Source organism: Thermobia domestica, chromosome 8, assembly GCF_964235325.1.
Source record: "Thermobia domestica chromosome 8, izTheDome1.hap1.1, whole genome shotgun sequence".
In the NCBI taxonomy this organism is placed as follows: Eukaryota; Metazoa; Arthropoda; class Insecta; order Zygentoma; family Lepismatidae; genus Thermobia; species Thermobia domestica.
The window spans coordinates 86,044,437-86,062,783 of NC_137461.1; the positions used below are offsets into that span (position 1 = coordinate 86,044,437).

At 34.4% G+C, this 18,347-nt stretch overlaps 1 protein-coding gene across 10 annotated transcripts in view; it reads right to left on the reverse strand.

The window, feature by feature from the left end:
* Positions 1-18,347, reverse strand: part of Rbp (RIMS binding protein) — a 591,180-nt gene that overhangs the window by 170,826 nt on the left and 402,007 nt on the right. For all 10 annotated transcript variants that reach the window (XM_081768676.1, XM_081768673.1, XM_081768675.1 and 7 more), the window contains one exon: positions 10,111-10,200. In XM_081768676.1, coding sequence (XP_081624802.1) covers positions 10,111-10,200 — 90 coding nt within the window. The remainder of the gene's footprint in view (positions 1-10,110; positions 10,201-18,347) is intronic.

Below are 18,347 nucleotides of genomic sequence, written 5' to 3' on the forward strand. Positions count from 1 at the left end.
AAGAAAATCCGTAAAAGTTGCATTATAATTCGATTAAATTCAATTTTGGTCTATTTACTGTGTTATCTGCCATGTTGTATTGAATAACGCTGATTGAAAATGTAGGAATTAAACTACAATGGAAGTTGATTGATTACAGTTTACGGTGCCACTTCACTTCCGAGACTATATGAAACTAGACCTATCGCCTAAAGTGAGATATGAATTATTATTTGAGTTATCCAAGGCTTCATAAACTGAAATAAATTTGATCAACAACAGTCAATGGAGCTTGAACGCATGAATACTCATACACATGGAGGAGGTACGATGATTTGCTAGAAAGGAGTACGCGGTCTACAGTCAAGAATGAGACAAAAAATAATGAAGAAATTAGAGGCTGTAACATGGTACTATTTATACACATTTTAAATTTATCTCGAGACTGAGACGAGATCAAGACAAGTATCTGATGATCGAGACGATACTGAATCTGAGACAACAATTTTCAACTCGAGACGACACCGAGACTGAGACCGCTATTTGCCGGTCAAGATGAGACCAAAACTACATGAAGTTTTGTCTCATCTCGTCTGATCAGTGTTTCTTTCAGAAAAAAAATGTTTCAGGGGGCACACTTAGTGTTTGGAGGGGCACAAATTATTTTCACATGATGCTATTCTATTTATTATTATATTATATAGGCGTATAATTTTTGTCTTCTCAGGGAAGTACTCTCAGAGCTCCGGGGAACAGTGCCCCCCAAAATATGTCTGAATTGATGTTGCAATTTTTTTAATATGGTATTGCTTGTATAATACGTTTACTCATATTTTCATCTTTACTCCATCAAGTTATAAAAAGAAACTAAAATTGAGAACATTGTGTTTATCTAGCTCAAGTTGCTACTATGTGATAACGATCTTTATACATAGTAGTTTAGAGCTACTTTTCTACGTAATACTACGTAGTAGTTTTCTAGCACGATCTTCATCGAAGTAGAAAAAAGAAAGTGTATATCATCACTTTATTGTATCTTTAAGTGATGGTTGACCCGGAAATACAGTATTATGACCCGAACCGACCTGGTGTGATCCGGAGACAACGAAATACTATCATATGAAAACTATGTACTTATATGATGATGCTATTATAATCCTAACATGACTCTTTACCTTATTTTCTAACTAAATCTATCATTTTCTTGCTTATTTGTTGTGTGTTTGACAAAGCACTACACTCAAAGAAAACTGCAAGTTTACCATAGTCTAAGGCAGCGTTTCCCAACCTTTTTCAACTTGCGGCACACTACGGGTGTAACTTGAATTCTCGCGGCACACTCATAGATTATTTATTATTATTATTATTATTATTATTATTATTATTATTATTATTATTATTATTATTATTATTATTATTATTATTATTATTATTAATATTATTATTAAATATAAAATACCATGGTATTTTTTTGTGATTACTGATCTCCTTCTCACAGAGATGAAAGCTCGATCACTGGTTTTCCCCCCATGCTAATTCATTATGCTCATTTTTCATTCTAATTTTAAAATAGAAAACAATTGCAATGAAATATAGGACTCAAATTTCTAAAAATACGCTTTCTTTTTCGAAAACTGTATCCAACCTTTCACTAAGAACGAAGATCACTAAATAACGAACGAACAAACAGATGTCTTACTTTTAACTTTGCTGTTTTAACCAAAACCAGTGCATATTATTGCAGTCACACAGCTTGCGATACGTCGAAGTCAAAACACAGCTGTTGAACAAAGTGTTGTTCTGTCATTCACGTGCGAATGAGTGTTCTACGAACGTTCACTTGACGCGTACCGTACAAGTGCTTCCATTTCTCGGTGTTAGTATGACTCAATTGAAACGTAATATAGCAGCTAACCGTGGAAATGTGTACGAGCCGAAATACTGTCTGATACACAGTAATAGATGTAGAGTAATATATTACAATTACAGTAATTTTTTTCCATGGTAGAAATTCATAGTAATGTCAAATACAAAAATATACATTTTTCCTATGTCTTGCAATTTGGTTGCTATAGAATTAATAGTTTTGTTTCGATTTCCTCGCGGCACACTAGCGGTCCATTTGCGGCACACCTGTGTGCCGCGGCACACCGGTTGGGAAACGCTGGTCTAAGGAGTGAAAATTACAGAAAAGAAAACCTAGATGTGTATTTTTTTTCTTATGAGAGATGTCAAAGTTCAGCCGAGAGAGTCTATCATATTTTGCTAAGTAGTTTTTTTTTTTTTTTTTTTTTTTTTTTAATGTATAGTCTGTGTTCGAAATCACTGTATTAAATTTCACTATGTGAAGATGAATAAACATGAAAACCATACTTGTGAAATATTCAAGACATGGTACCTTCATTTAAAAATGTAAAATTGGAACTCGAACACGTGAATATTTTAGTTTGAGTCGTGACGGACATCGTTAATCTACTATAAAATTATGCAGTAATGCTGTAAAATTGATATTATATCGACTACTTCCGATTCAATGGACTACCAGGTCTGTCTGGGGCACCTGGAATTGATATCAGCCACTTCTGATTCAATGGACTACTGGGTCTGTTTGAGACACCTGGAATTGATATTATATCGACCACTTCCAAGTCAATGAACTACCTGGTCTATCTGGGACACCTGGAATTGACATTGTACCGACCACTTTCGATTCAATGGACTATCGGGTCTGTGTGGGTCATTCTGAATTGATACTATATCGACCACTTCCGATTCAATAGATTATCCGGTCTGTTTTGGGCACCGGGACGGAACGAGTCTGAAAAGTGAGACCCGAAACCGAGTGACCCGGACAAAAGTCGTGATCCATGCTATCATTGAACATTGTAATCTATGATTTTGCTCCATTACATTTTGTAAGAAAAGAAACTGCGTTTTTTTGTTTTTTGTTTTTTGTTACCCATCATCTTTAAAAGTGAAAGAACTGTTGAGTGTGATCACTTCTGAAAGCCGCGTAAAAGAAAAAAGGAAAAACCTACGCAAATTACCCACGTAAATGATATGCTCGAAGAAATGAAGCCTTCTTTTTATATTGGACACTTTAGCAATGTTTGACATTTGAAAATCGTGCCTGACCAATTATGCTTTATTATCTAGCCTACAGTGTTCTTTCATTACAGTTTTAAAATAGAGATATGGTTTCTAATCAGTTGCACGAGCTAGTCGTAACCTCAGTACTATTTATAGAACTGTCTACCACCAACGATCGCCACACCAACGTCGGATTGATCTCCCACGCCGAGTGATCTCTCTTTCTTTCCCTCTTACACAACTCTCACCTCTTTGTCATGTATGCAACTATGCATATGTGCATCTACTATGACAGAATATGACCAAAAAAAAAAATCTACCATACTAAAATATTCAGCAAATTAAGATTATCAGCCTATGATATGAAGATATGCATGTAAGTTCAATACAAACAAAATATCATAAAGTTTACCGTTAATATAAAAATTAAGGTTGGTTTGAACCTTCAAGTAGTTTGTTTCTAGCTCAGTGGATGGCACCACCATCAACATTCTTATTACATGAAAGTTGCAAGAAAACAATCGAAAATAAATAGTAAAGGATTAAACAAAAACTAGACGAAGATATTTAGTGAATGGCATGTATCGATTTTCCACATTGTTGTTATATCATTGTTGGAGGGCACTAATATATATCCACTAACAAGAAACCGACTAATTGTTTTAATATTACTTATGGTCATTATACGTACTTAGGGAATGGTGTGTATGGGTTTTTGGTATTTTGATCATTATTAGAAGCGCCTCATTGTTGTGGAAAATGACAGATCTAAATGTTATATAAAAAATTTACATTGAAAAACATATTTCAGTAGTTTCTGGGAACCAATTGTTGCATTCGCTCAGCCTTTCTTTCCATATCCTAATCATCTCTTTGTTACTAATTTCAATACGTCGTTGTTGCAAACTACATGTCGAAACAAAACTTGAGCTAAGTGCAAACATTTTATATAGGACCTGTTTTCTACTAGAAAGCAGAACTGTGAAACACTCATGCCATTTTCAAAAAAACAGCCCGATCAGTGGCGGATCTAGCCTGGGGCCGGGGGGCCTAGGCCCCCTCAGTTTTTTGAGTGACAAAAGTAAATGAAGCTATTATTTATATATTCTTGAAAGTTTATAGTAAACGCATGATTTACGTACCATAATCTGCGGTTCGGCTGCCTCCCACCCCAGTTTTCATCTTCTAGATTCGCTACTGAGCCCAATGGGTTTTATTGGCTAAAATTGTTTTGTTGGGCAAAATTGGGTTTTTATTAAAATTTTGTACATACATTTAAAGCCATATTTCTACTTAAAATATCATCTAAGCATTCATATTGTAACTATAGAATTACCTTGTCGCACGAAGAGAATGTGTGAAGTCCCATCAGCATTTTGTGAAACACACTTTAAACCATTACCAGCCACCTATATTTCGATTAACAGAAAGAATCAATTGGGCAATTTTGTAGGGTTACAAACACGTGGGTAGTTTCATATACAATACAGAATAGGGATAAAATCATCACCTAATACACTAAGGACTCAAATCCCTGGTCCAACGCCCTGAGTGAAAATTCCTTTAGTTTTCCCAAAAGCTCACTGAGTGCTCACTGAATTGCAACCACTCCTCCATACAAAGCGGCATGACCATCAGCCGAGCTGATAATATGACTATCCCGACTGGGAGTATTGCAGATAAAGAATTCACTCGAGGCTACATGTTTGCAGACAGCACACTGTTACAATGGGAGGTGGGCAGGATTTATCCGTACTCTGAAAGGGTATGATTGTCAGTGCCTGAGCAAAAGTGATGTATCAACCGAGCAACCCAGACAGCAACATTTGTCTTGTCGAATGCACTCGTTTCAGTGTAGTAAAAGTGTACAAGGAGTGGAAGGAAAATGGGGTAACGACCTCCAAGAGACTGCAAGGGCATACGGAAGGTCACAGCGTGGGGCAAGAGTCACGTCAAATGGCTAGTAATAGCCAAACGGACCATCAGTCCGGGAATTACGTGACCAATACAATAGTGGATGCATAACACCAATATTCGACGCAACTATGCGGCGTAAATTGGCAGGCATTAAGTTCCACAGCAGAGGATCCACTCGCCACCCACTCCTCACGACTCGTCACCGCCGACTTCGTTGCGCTCGGGCACAAGAGCACGCTAATTGGGCCGTGAATCACGGTTTGTGCTACGGCAAGTGCGTGTATGGCGCCAACAGCACGAAGCTAGGAGCCCTCGTGCATGGTGCGTACTGTACAGGCAGGTGGGGGCGGGTGTATGGTTTGGGATGCTTCTATTGGTATTAGGGCCGGATTAAGGAAGGGGCTTATGGGGGCTAGCCCCGGGCCTCCAGGTGGACAGGGGCCTCCACTCTGATCAAAATATAAACTAGCTGTATAAAAAGAATCATACAAGATGAAATTATCACCAATAAGCTAACATATGACCAAAAATATGAAACACTCCCTTAATTTTCCTGCTGAACTTTCACAGAAATGTTTTAGGCGAAGTCAGAAGGAGACACATTTTATCTAGCCCCGGGTCTCCAGGTGGGTTAATCCGGTCCTGGTTTGTATGGACTGGGACCGTTGGTATACATTAGGGACAGATGTCCATTAATTAAGTCCATTAACGAGTTAAGCCGAGAAAATCGTTCTAGCTGTCGATTGCAACAAAAAAAATGAAGTTTTATTGTGTGCAATAATGGACGAACGGACGTACTAACATTGCCCTTTGGGGTAATCCTAATGAGTAACACAATTGAATAATTTGCACATTTTAGTTGAATAATTTGCACTTTTTAGTTGAATAATTTGCACGTTCCCATAATAACTACGATTATAGGTTTTGCCATATAAAACAAGAAAATTAAAAATGCAAAATGGCATACGAGAAATTATGAAAATATTTAGTAGTTACGTATTATTACTGATTTAAATTACAAACTTCATATCGAAAGCACTGCTACTACCATAAATGAGAATATCTGTTAGCTTGTAGACTCTTTTGTAACCAGAACCTACAAAACAGACACCAAAAACGCTTTAGGTTTTCAATTAATAGCCAAAATGAAATGATTTTTTTTTTTTAAAGATTTACTCCTACGATTATATCCTGCAGGTTAAGCGATGGTGATGATAATGAACGGAATGGTGGATTGAAGGAAGTGGGAGGCAACGAGAGAAAACCCACGCACACAATGTCCACTACAAAGCCCACCTGGCATGAGCTGGGTTCGAACTAAGGACCCCACGCAGTAGAGATGAGCGCTCTGCTACAAAGGTAGCTTTGCCCCCTTTTCTCGAAAAGAAAATAACGAGAAAACAAAAAACAAAAAACTTTCTTTTTTAAAAAAATCAATAACCAGTTTTCTCTCATAAATAATAACTTGCAAATAATTATTAGCCTGCTATACTTCTTAAATTTGAAATTCACTTCTTCCGTTATGTTGATTTAAAAAGACAAATACTTTTAAGAGGTTCCATCACAGCAAAATTAAAATACCGCTAATTTTACGGTAATTATGTGATATCTTCAAATAGATAAAAGACAATCGAAATGTGGAACAAGATCGCCGCAGACAATAATATCTTACATGATATACAGTTATTACGTCTCACTTATCTGCTTTCGATTTCCAACCATTTAGAAAATCGACATTTATTTTCGCGTTTCTAGATGGCTGCAAACGGAAAGCTACTAGGTGACTCGTGATAACGGTATCTCACGCAAAATAATGTTGTCTAGGGCGCTCTTATTCCACAATTTCGATTATCTTCTTTCTATTTGAAGATATCACATAATTACTGTAAAATTAGCGGTATTTTAAATTCGCAGTGATTAGGCCTCTTTAATTGTATATCTGAAGTCTACAAACCGGAAATACGCTACATCAAATTAAGAATAAACTCCGGTAAAGGTAATAAAGAAGAGCACGTGAGGCTTATATTTATGAATGAATGGACTTGCATTTATAATCATGAATTTAAGGATCTCTCTAAATATTTTCGCTTAACAGTTTATGCAACCTGGCTACTCTTCCATGTTTTGAGGGTTGCATATTAACATTACGTAAGATGCGTACCCATGGAAGAGGTACCACCCGGTACCGGAATTTTACATTACGAATGAATGTAAAATGGATACCCAACATTGAAATTACCGTTACTCGTGAAGATATTAATGGATTTACTCCATTAACGAATCCGGCCGAGATAATTAATCTAGGTATTTACTGCAAAAATCGCAACAGAAAAATTCACTTTCGATTTCAAGAGTTATCGTCTGAAGTAACATACATACCGATATTACAATATTATAAGGCCTACTAGAGTGATGCTAATAAATTGGCACAATTTGCTACACAAATAATAATCTGCTTTGAAAATAAAGATTTCCTCCTACCCACATGCTAAGTGTGGTTGATAAATTCATCTCTTGTTTTAGTCTTGTTGATGCTGATAAGGGAACATTCCGATTTGGTGAATTCACTTGCTGAAAATGATTGCTAGCACTGGACTCAGCACCAAAAGAAACAGATAAAGGAGGGTGTTTAGTGGGAGACCGTATATAGGGTGGGAGATAAGTGAGAGCAAAGTACGAAGATAGAACGTAGAAAATGTCTAGAAATGCCATGTTAATTTTGAAACGAGTAGAACGATTGAGGTCAAATGTTGGACATGAGGAATGCCATGTAGAGCTCCACTGAATAGACATAATGTCCATCATGGGAGACATCTGAAAAGCCACCATGTTGGAATAAGCGCAAGAAGAATACCGGAAAAGGGATCATATGGCATATGGCTCTTGACGCACACCGTCTATTGAAATCAATAATGGCCAATACAGTTTGCGACCTCTGTTTAATTGCAACTGCTATGAATCTTAAGAATGATTGTGTGGTTGATACAAATATGGAGACAACAATGGGCACATTTGAAAAACGATGATAAAGATGGACAATCGGGCTCGTCACAGCCTTCTCCGGTATTGAAATTGAAGCGGTAGTTAACAGGTGTCATGAATGCGCCAGGTGCTGTTTGCAAATGGCCAATTTTGTAGAAAGCATATCTAATCATAGCTTGAAACCTTGGTGCTGTAAACTGGAAGTAGGTGAGTGATTGCAAGTTAATGAAGTTGACCCGTTGTCATATTTTGAAATCAAATTACGGAAAAACGACGTATATTATATATTTTACGAAATTCTTATACGGACTTAAGAACACATCCGATGGTTGTATAAGTGACGTGCAACCATCAGGGATAAGGAACCGGTAAGTTTAACATTGTCTGGTTTCTGCACCAACTCTTCATTGGTTCTCCATGAATCAACGAGGAACAGCAGTTTTATCTGCTCTTTAGAAGGCCAGAAAACGTTAGTCATGAACTCATTCAGGTTATCCTTGGTCGCATTTACATTTTTACCAGCATATGAACAAATATTGGGTGGATCGGGACGTTTGTTGGTCTGAAAGTGGCCTCAATCATATTTGTGGTTGTTCCTCATTCGCGTCACTTTTACAACAGTACTCTACATTGCCATAGCGTGAACATTTCCTGTTATAAAGATTTCAAACCGTATTGGCCACTATTGATTTTAATACACGGTGTGCGTCAAGAGTCTTATGTCACATGGCCCCTTTCCCGTATATTCTTCTTGCGCTAATTCCAACATGAAGGCTTTTCAGATGCCCGCATGATTCACATTATGTCTATTCAGTGGAGCTCTACAGACACTCCTCATATGCAACATTTGATCTTAATCCATCTACTCTTTTCAAAATTAACATTTTCTATGTTCGCACTTCGCCCTCACTTATCTCCCACTCTGTATAAGGTCTGCCACTAAACGCCCTATTTTTTATCTGTTTGTTTTGGTGCTGAATCCAATGCTAACTATCATTTTCAGCAATTGAATTCACCAAATCAGAATGTTCCCTTTTGAGGATAACACATTGTACGTAGTACACACAAATTTACATTACGATTCTCACTTACTGGTCAGTTCAGAAATGTCTTGCTGTAAATATCAATCACTCTTACACGTGCAAATAATTGGCGTGTTTAACATTACTTGTATTGTGTAGGTTTGAAACTAAGCTTAATGAAAGCATATCGTCTTGCTGCTGACTCGTAAGTTAAAAAAAATATTTAATAAATTCCTAGAAAACGCCTAGTGGCAGAACTGGAAAGCACCTGGGTATGTTTTCTCTGTAAGTGACTAGAACTAGAGTACTGAGTAGTACTGAGTAATACTGAGCAAAGCAAAGGTATAAGTACCCTCATCCCTGGTCTAGTGATTAATACACATGCCTTTGATGCACTGTTAGATTGCCAGTTTCTTCCATTCGTTAGACTACCATTTGCTCGGAGAACCATTCGAGCACTTGAATAAGTTACCTACGCACTGGACATCTCTTTCGTTCATTTTCTGCTGAGTTGTACCACTGTGGGATCTATAGCCTAGCCGAAAGTTGGAGACACATTGTTTCTGCTGATGAGATTGTGTCTAACTTTCCAGGTACGTCTTACTTCATGTCATCGCCTTTTTTTAAAAAATCAAAATCCGACATATTTTTTGATCAAAATAAAATCCGACAATTTTTTTGAATTGTAATAAAATCTGAGAGAACTTTTACGGATCATAATAGAAACCAGACCGAATTTGTTGAATCGTAGTAAAATCCTATAGAACCTTTTTTAAGATCGTAATAAATGTCCGACAGAATTTTCTTGAATTGTAATAAAATCTGACAGAACTTTTATGGATAGTAATAAAAACCAGACAGAAATTGTCAAATCATAGTAAAATCAAACAGAACCTTTTTTTTTTATAATAATAAAACTTCAGCAGAACTTTCTAGATCGTGATAAATATCCTACGGAACGTTTCTGGATCGTAATAAAATCATATAAAACTTTTCTGGATCGTAATAAGCCATTTTATCTACCAAACGGCACATGCCAAATGCATGATTCTCAACTAGTTTGATTAAGAAGGTCACAATGATAGTATTAACAATTAAATGAAACAAAATAGGTACTTACATGCTGAAGGTCCTGAACTTGTTTTTGGAGGTCGGTGTTTTGAATGGTAAGTTCTGAATTCTTCTCTATGACTTTGGCTAATTGGTTCTCCTGAAATCAGATAAATTAAATAATGAATATCGCAGTTGAATTTTTAAAACGTTACTGAGTAATAACATAGAGCATTTCCTTCCCAATAATTCGTTAGTATATACTTAATTGATAAGTCTAATAACATTGTTAACAAGTCTAATATAAACATTGTAACTAGTACATAACGACAGGGTCGTTATGTTATCATCATATGAAGTTACAAGCCCCACTGCTTACACAAAAAAAAATCTGAAAACAGTGTATATGTTCTATGAGCACAAAACAAAGTATACTGTAGAAAAGGATAGGAGTAAAATACTTAGGAAATTACAATTAATATATATATTATGATAAAGAGATAAAAGATCGGTTTCAGAATAAAGTACGTTTGAGAAATCTGTTACAGGAGACGTTTCAAAGATTTTTATGCCCTCGTGCTTTAAAACATTATTTCTGACAAGAGCTCGTTTCTCCCTTTAAAGCGTTTAAATCACAATTTAAAGGCCATCTGTAGATGACGAAAAGATAAAATCTGACTTCTGGTTTACCGATTAATGCATCATTCCGGGTATCGAAAAGTTGGTAGGAAATAAAAGAAATTACTGGCTTAGGCTTAAGTACAGATAAATGAAGATTCAGATTCGTATGAAAGACGCACGATTTTATTTATTTTTACTGATTAGAAGGCTCTAGGTGAAGCTGAACAAGAGCATTTGAATCTTTAAACATTAACATGAGCTCCCCTTTGCTTCATGTTTACTGTTTTCGCTTTTGGTGTGGGAGTTGAGCGTTCGATTCTTGATCGGAAACAGACTGTAGATAAATGTCTCACATAATATTTTTCAAAGAGATATTAAACTAAACAAATAATGACCAACAATAAGCTAAACTACAAGTAAACGATAGAATGGGAAAGGATTTCGGACGGTGAAGTCGGTTTGAGCTTAAATACACGTTTAAAAAATACGTATAAATGATGCATAACTTCCTCCTAGCAAAAAAAAACCGTTGCCGAGCATATTTTCACCACTGACGTTGCGTATATTAGTTATCAATTAAATGTAGAAAGAAAGATCCTGATTCAACTTTCAGATGTATAAGAGTAAATATATTGACTTACTCAATGATTCACTCATCATTAGATCTCCGAAATTATTACGAGGAAAACCTTGAAAGTTTGCAGAACAAACCTCCTTGTACACTAGATTGCAGATAAGACAGAAGTTTTGAGAAATTCAACTCCTAAAGCGGGAAAAAGAGGGAAATTTTTTCTGGTGTTCTCCAGATCTCCGAAACTATTGAGAATAGAATATGTAGATTTTGTAGAGGTACCGTATCATCCTCGTACTGGAGGTAAGACGGAGTTTATAAGATTCAACTCTTAAAAGGGAGAAAAATAGCTGAAGAATTTCTTTTGGGGGTTCTTCAAATCTCTAAAACTATTAGGAACAGAACATTGACAGTTTGTAGAAATATTATTTTTGTACCCTAGACTTCATAGAATTCCGTATTTTGCGAGATGCAACTCTGAAATGAATAAATAAAAGGAGGATCTATGACAATTACGCGCCTGTTCTTTACATCTCCGAAACTATTAAGTGTAGAACCGAAGTTTTGTATAAATATTCCCCATGTACCCTAGGCTATCGATAAGATAAGTTTTGCAAAATATGACTCCTAAGGTAAGTATAATGGAAATTAAATAAAACTTAAGTATCTACATTATCAAGTACTGTCTTAGGTAGGTATGAAATTGTTGAAAAAGCAATACTACCTGTAGTACCCAAAGTATTCAATGAAATGAAGAAGTATGTAAAGTGGTACAGTTTAAAAAATTTGTTCCCTAAATTGTACCACCCGTCTTTTAAACTATACCAGGCAATCATTTTGGAAATAACATTTTGTACAGAGAAGGCCAACGTATTATTGATTATTGTTAATGATATTATATTTATAACTACGTCTAAGTAAGAAAGGTAAAATTTTTGTAACTATTTTGGAGTAATATGGCCTGGATATAATTTAATATATCTAGCAGACATTTTCCTTTTAAGGTATTATCATTGTCGAAGTCTTTATAAAGTTTAAATACAAAGCATACACGAAAAATCGATGTTAACAAAAGCCTATTCACATTTACTGAGAATGAATCTGAGATTATCAAATTTTGTGGATAAAAACAAAGAATTGTTATAAAATTCGAAACACAACTTGCAGTTGGACATCAAAAGGTGTCAACGTAATTAAGGTGGACATAATTGCCTATTTGTAAGTACCTATACTAAATAGGCCTTGACTGCATCCTACAAGTTAAATATTTGGCCCATAACCAACAACTTAAACATATTCATCACTGTAGAAAATCTGTTTATTGCTTACACCTATGCACTTGATGTGAAGTTCGCACCTTGACACCTGATGAAAACATTGGATTATATCATCTTTATCATATTATCAGTCTTTTTCTAACCCACTCTCAGTTTTCCGTGTTACAATTAAATCTAATTATTCATAAAAGATTTTAATAAGTAAGGTCTATTATTATACTTTCTTATAAGGTAATTTAAATTTTATTTTCATATAGGTTAATTCTCAATTTTAACAGCTACATAACAGCATCAACTTGCAGATTATTTTGGAGAAACCACAGTGATACAATTAAGGAACCAGTACAAGAGTTTCCCCAACTACATTTCTGTTTGAAATCAAGGTAAGAGTACAATGTTTTTTTTTCAACTAGAGGTGAATGGCTATGTAAATTTAAAACAAATTTGTACTTTTAAAGTTAAGCAATTCTAGCATGTTTTAGACTCAACGAATATAGGCCTAGTAATGTTGCTTTCAAAGTGTTACTTTCTCATAAATGTCTAAACGAAACGTGATTTTCGCAAAATATTATAGATCATTCGCGCATCTACAAGGTATATAAAATAATTCAATTCTGTTAAAAGAATTCTAAAATGTAGATATTTAATACATCCAACAGTGTATTATCAAAAAGAACTTAAATTATACTAGTTAAGACGTTTTCACGTGAAAACTATTAATAAAGAGCCTTCATATATATGCTTCTCAGAGCAAATTCTTTTCTTTGACTGTTTGCTTGTGTGAATATTCGACGGGGAATGGAGGATTCACATTCTGATAGCAATGAGTTTATATATGAAACTGTGTAACAGGATCAGGATATTACATTAGAAACAGAAATTTAGGTTTGCAACTATTGTATACACATAACTGCTAAGAATATTAAAAACTAGTATTTTCGTTTTTTTCCCAAAAAAATCCCGTTTTTACTGTTTACAGCATTAGGTACACCCATAACCAATAGCAAGTTACTTTCTATTTTTGATCACAAAGAAATATTATAGTGTACAAAAGAAATGCAACTCCATAATATAAAATATTATCTCAGAAAATGAAAAACAATTATTCTGTAACTAGCAGCGTTCACCCCGCTTCGCTGGGGTCACCCCGGAACGCAATAAACCTTGTTAATTAGATAATTTTTACTTTTTCGCTTTCAAGTGATATGATAAAAACCATAGTAGATTGCAGTAAATGTTAACATTATATCGCCTGTCATTTATGTTAACCCGCCGAGTGACACGGTCATGCGGGTTGCATATAAATACGTTTATTTTTACCTATGATGAACTAACAAAGGATTTGTACGTTATGGACACTTGAATGGTCAATTATCTCAAGACACTGGTAATTGAAAATTAAAGTGATATGATAAAAACCATCTAGGGTCCAAATCCTAATAACCCCCCAAAAATGAAAGAAATTGGTTCAGCCGTATTAGCGTGATGAGGGAACAAAGGATTTGTGCGTTCTCTTTTATATATAAGATAGGATCTGGATCATTCATTAGACCGAATGTCCTAACTTTCTCTTGGAACACCAAGCGGTTAGGGCCGAACTGTTTGAAAATGGTTGAAAAAGAGTAACAAGTGATTCTCAAACAGAACCAGTATCTGTATATGGAACATTCAGAGCACAAGAAAATCAAATTAAATTACAAATGTTGTGGCTGGAAAGATTAACACTGTTTTTTACATTATAAGAGTTATTTACAATATCTGGACATGAATGTTTTTTAAGCTCTGAAAGGAGCTTTAGGTAGAAATCTTAAAGATGAAAAATATCAAAAATGGAAAATAATTAACGATATAATTAAAAGAAAACTCGATTCCCTTGTGAACTGAACGCACAATATAAGAGTGTCTTATTCACAGTTAACACATTTTTCAATTTAGAACCTTAAAGAGAGAAGTGTATATCATTGTATTGTTCTAAAGATTTGCCTAAAGATCGATTTTTTGCATAAAATAAATAAATAAATAAACATAGCTTGGAAAATTTCTCTCAAAGTTATTCTTTACTAATTATTCTTGTCATGAACATTGTTAAAAATGGTGATGTGACGGAAAGATACATAAGAAATGCAACAAAAACCACTTTCTAACATTTAAACGAATAGAATTATACATATTAAGCATTCATTTATATGCTCTGCCACATCAGGTGCTTTCAAGATGTGGTTAACTACTATATTAAGAGAACACACAAATTTTAATTGCCTCTACTCAACGTGCTTGCAAAGGTAATTAAGTACATGTGCGAATTACTAAACTCGTCTTACTAAGGAAAACAAGCTAGATGCTCATATTTTATATAAAAACTTGTAAAAAATCGCAAAATCTTTACGTTTTCATTTAATTTAATTATTATTATTATTGTTTGTCATAACGAGTCAATGCAATCATTCAAACTCACATCTCATAAACTACAAAATTTAAATTATATATATATATATATATATATATATATATATATATATATATATATATTATGACAATTTAATTTAGACTCAAACAATGCTGTTTTCATAAGTTACAGAAAGTCTCTGTTCGTTTGTCTAATTGTCGACAGGTATCAGAGCAAAAACGGTTTTTAACATCTTAAGATATCTACCACACCATTTATTCCACACACGGGATGGTCCTGACTGTTTTACATGAATCTCTTGAACTAATCGCATGTTAATTTTTCTCATTTCTGCATTACATAAAACAAACATTTCTGTCGTTCTTGATATGTAGAATTACTGATCTTATAATGCTGGTTCCATGAAGTGAATATGGTTCAATAACAGTTTGTGAATCATTAAAATGTTAAACTAATAGTGGTATCTACATTGTGCATACTCAGTTTGCTATAAATGGAAATTATCGACCAGATGTAAAATTTTCCGTTACCACCCGGAACGCTTTAATTATATATTACGATTGTATTGATTCAGTGTTTATTGTAGTGCTTTATTTGAATTCTCTGTTGATACAATCGTTCATTTCATATATGTGTATCTATACAACAAATGCGTTAATTACTAATTTGAAGTTAACTTACTAGTAACAATAGTATCAATAACAATGATTTCTTCTACTTATTACATTGCTTTCAATAGGCTACTTTCTAGTTGTTTTTTGTTTGATTCAAACGTTGCAACTTCAATTTCACGCAATTTCCACACTAATTAATTTCGATGTACCCGTTGTGCAAATATCTAAACCCGACGACAATAAAATATTTTCACGTACTCTTGGATGTAGCTGACCGTTTTACTGTAAAATTAACTTCTACCGACTATACGAGTATATCCTATACCGTTATGCAACCAAAAATTATTTGAAGTTTGCATGTACAGTATAACATCCAGGAGATTTTTGTGAATTGCGTTTCACATTATGAAACTACATTCGATTTCAAGAATTGAGTGTGAAAACATTTTATAATAAAAAGTGAAAAAATGAAATGAAATCTGAAAATGAAGTTTAATGTCCCAAGATAATGCCGGTTTGGCTAAGGGAGACGATGATTACGGCAAGAGAATGATGATGAAAGAATTGGTGGAATGATAATGCGGGAGGAAACGGGAGGCCACTATAAGTATACTTGGCCGAGGATCGAACCAGAGACCCCACGCACGAGAGGTAAGCACTCTACCACTAAGCCACCTCTGATAAAAAGTGAGAAACAAAGCTTTTATAAAGGTTTACAAAAAACGAGAAAATATTTTTTTCATATTAATTCACCCAAAGAGTTATCTCCTTTCTGTACATTTTATAAACCGTTATTATTATTATTATTATTATTATTATTATTATTATTATTATTATTATTATTATTATTATTATTATTATTATTATTATTATTATTATTATGTGAATGTGTAACAAGTTTAGCAAGATTGTAGAAGAGGAATCATAACAAACAACAGCAAACTCTCTTACAGATGTGAAGTGATAGTGATGGAACTTATTTATGCTGAAAATTCTTAACCTCTCATGAAATCTTCTAACAGAGGAAAATATATGAAATTTCGTACATAACGTGTGGGAAATAAAAGGTAAAACTGGGATTTAGGAAGATTGAAGAACATGTAGAAAAGAAATAGACATTTACATAAAGGTAAATTGAACCAGGTAACTTAACAGCAAATACATATGATCCAATCTGCAGATCTATGTAAAAAAGGAAACTATGCCATTCCTTTAAAAGATTATTTTTATCACCATTTCTGTTAATAGTAACTGGTCATAAAATGTAAAAGTAAATGTTGTGCCTAAGTCACATATTGACTCTGCAGTACGATTTTCTCCAAAATAACATTAGTTTTCTGGCGACACGTGAGACGAGTTACCATAGCAACTCAAGCCTCAGTGGGAGGTAATTTGTTCCTCTTTGGCTCAGCAATTAGCCCATCTCCCTCTCCCTCTCTCTGTCTCTCATTGGCGATTGAGTCGAGATCTCAACATCTTAATGTGCTCAATGACTCTCATCTCGTTTCCAATATTAACACGTATATGTGCAACAACCCCCTCCCCTCTCCTTTCTCCCTCTGTCTTCAGCTGTGCTATTGATCGTAGAATCAATCGTAGCCTCTAAACATAATAGCTTAAAACATCTTTTCTGGCCACGATCCAATGAAAGCCGCCGTAAGAAAACGGGCTATGTTCTTCTCCCACTTCCAACAGATTACATTATCCCATAACAGGCCTCGATACCTTTTAATGTCCCCATAAATCGACTTGGGTCTAGATACAAGATGAGTGTACTTCAATGCTATCTGTTGAAACAATCTTTTTAAAAGTTTTGCTTAGTTTTTTGTAGTAGGTACTCGACCGAACCTATTCTTTATGTGTTCATACTCACAGGTTAAGTGTTTTTACAAGAAAACTTCTAAAACTTTGTTGAAAACAGTTCACAAGATGTAAATGTTTCTATATCTATATGTGTAAGTTCAATTGAATCATATTATACAGGTTATTCTGAAAAATACTCAGCGACTTATGGAAACAAGTTTTTTTTTTTTAAATATCATAATTAGAGTTTCATCTTTTTTGAGATAGAATTGATTTTTACACACAGATATATCCATATTACCTGTCTAAGTTTGTACAGGAATCGAACAGGGATATCAATGTCTTATTTTATTACACTGTATAACTTTATCAAGTAGTGTTTCAATTATGTATCGCATAACTTGAATCGTTCTTTTAACCGGAATTATTAGTATACATGCTCTGATAAATTTTTGTGATACCTTTTAATAGGAGAAGTACCACAAAAGTTTTTTTTTTTTTTTTTTTTTTTTTTTTACAGAAATGGGAACGAAGCAAAAAGTTCTGAAAAATACGAATGGAAGGTTAGTACATATGTAAATATTACATTTAGGGAGCTGGATGAACATGTGTATGTAACGAACGATTTGTTCTTGTCCTGCTAGAGATACGTATGTTCATCCAACTCCCCATATGTAACGTTTACATGTGTACTAACCTTACATTGAATATTTGCATATTTCAGAATTTCCTGCTTCGTTGCCATTTTTGTACAAAAAGAAAAAGAAAATGGCACAACTTTTGCAACAATCCTCGTAATCATCTTTAGAAAAGGAAAAATTATATACCTAGGTAATTATACACACCGAATTTTACAATACATTATTTAAAACCGTCGTCAATAATCTCCCTCATGCAAATTTAATGGAAACACATTGTGTTCACTATCTTGACATCGTAAGTCAAATGGGATCTACATTTGTGTGAAAATTTCAGTTCTGGATTTTGTTTATTTGCTTGCTACTAACACTGCAG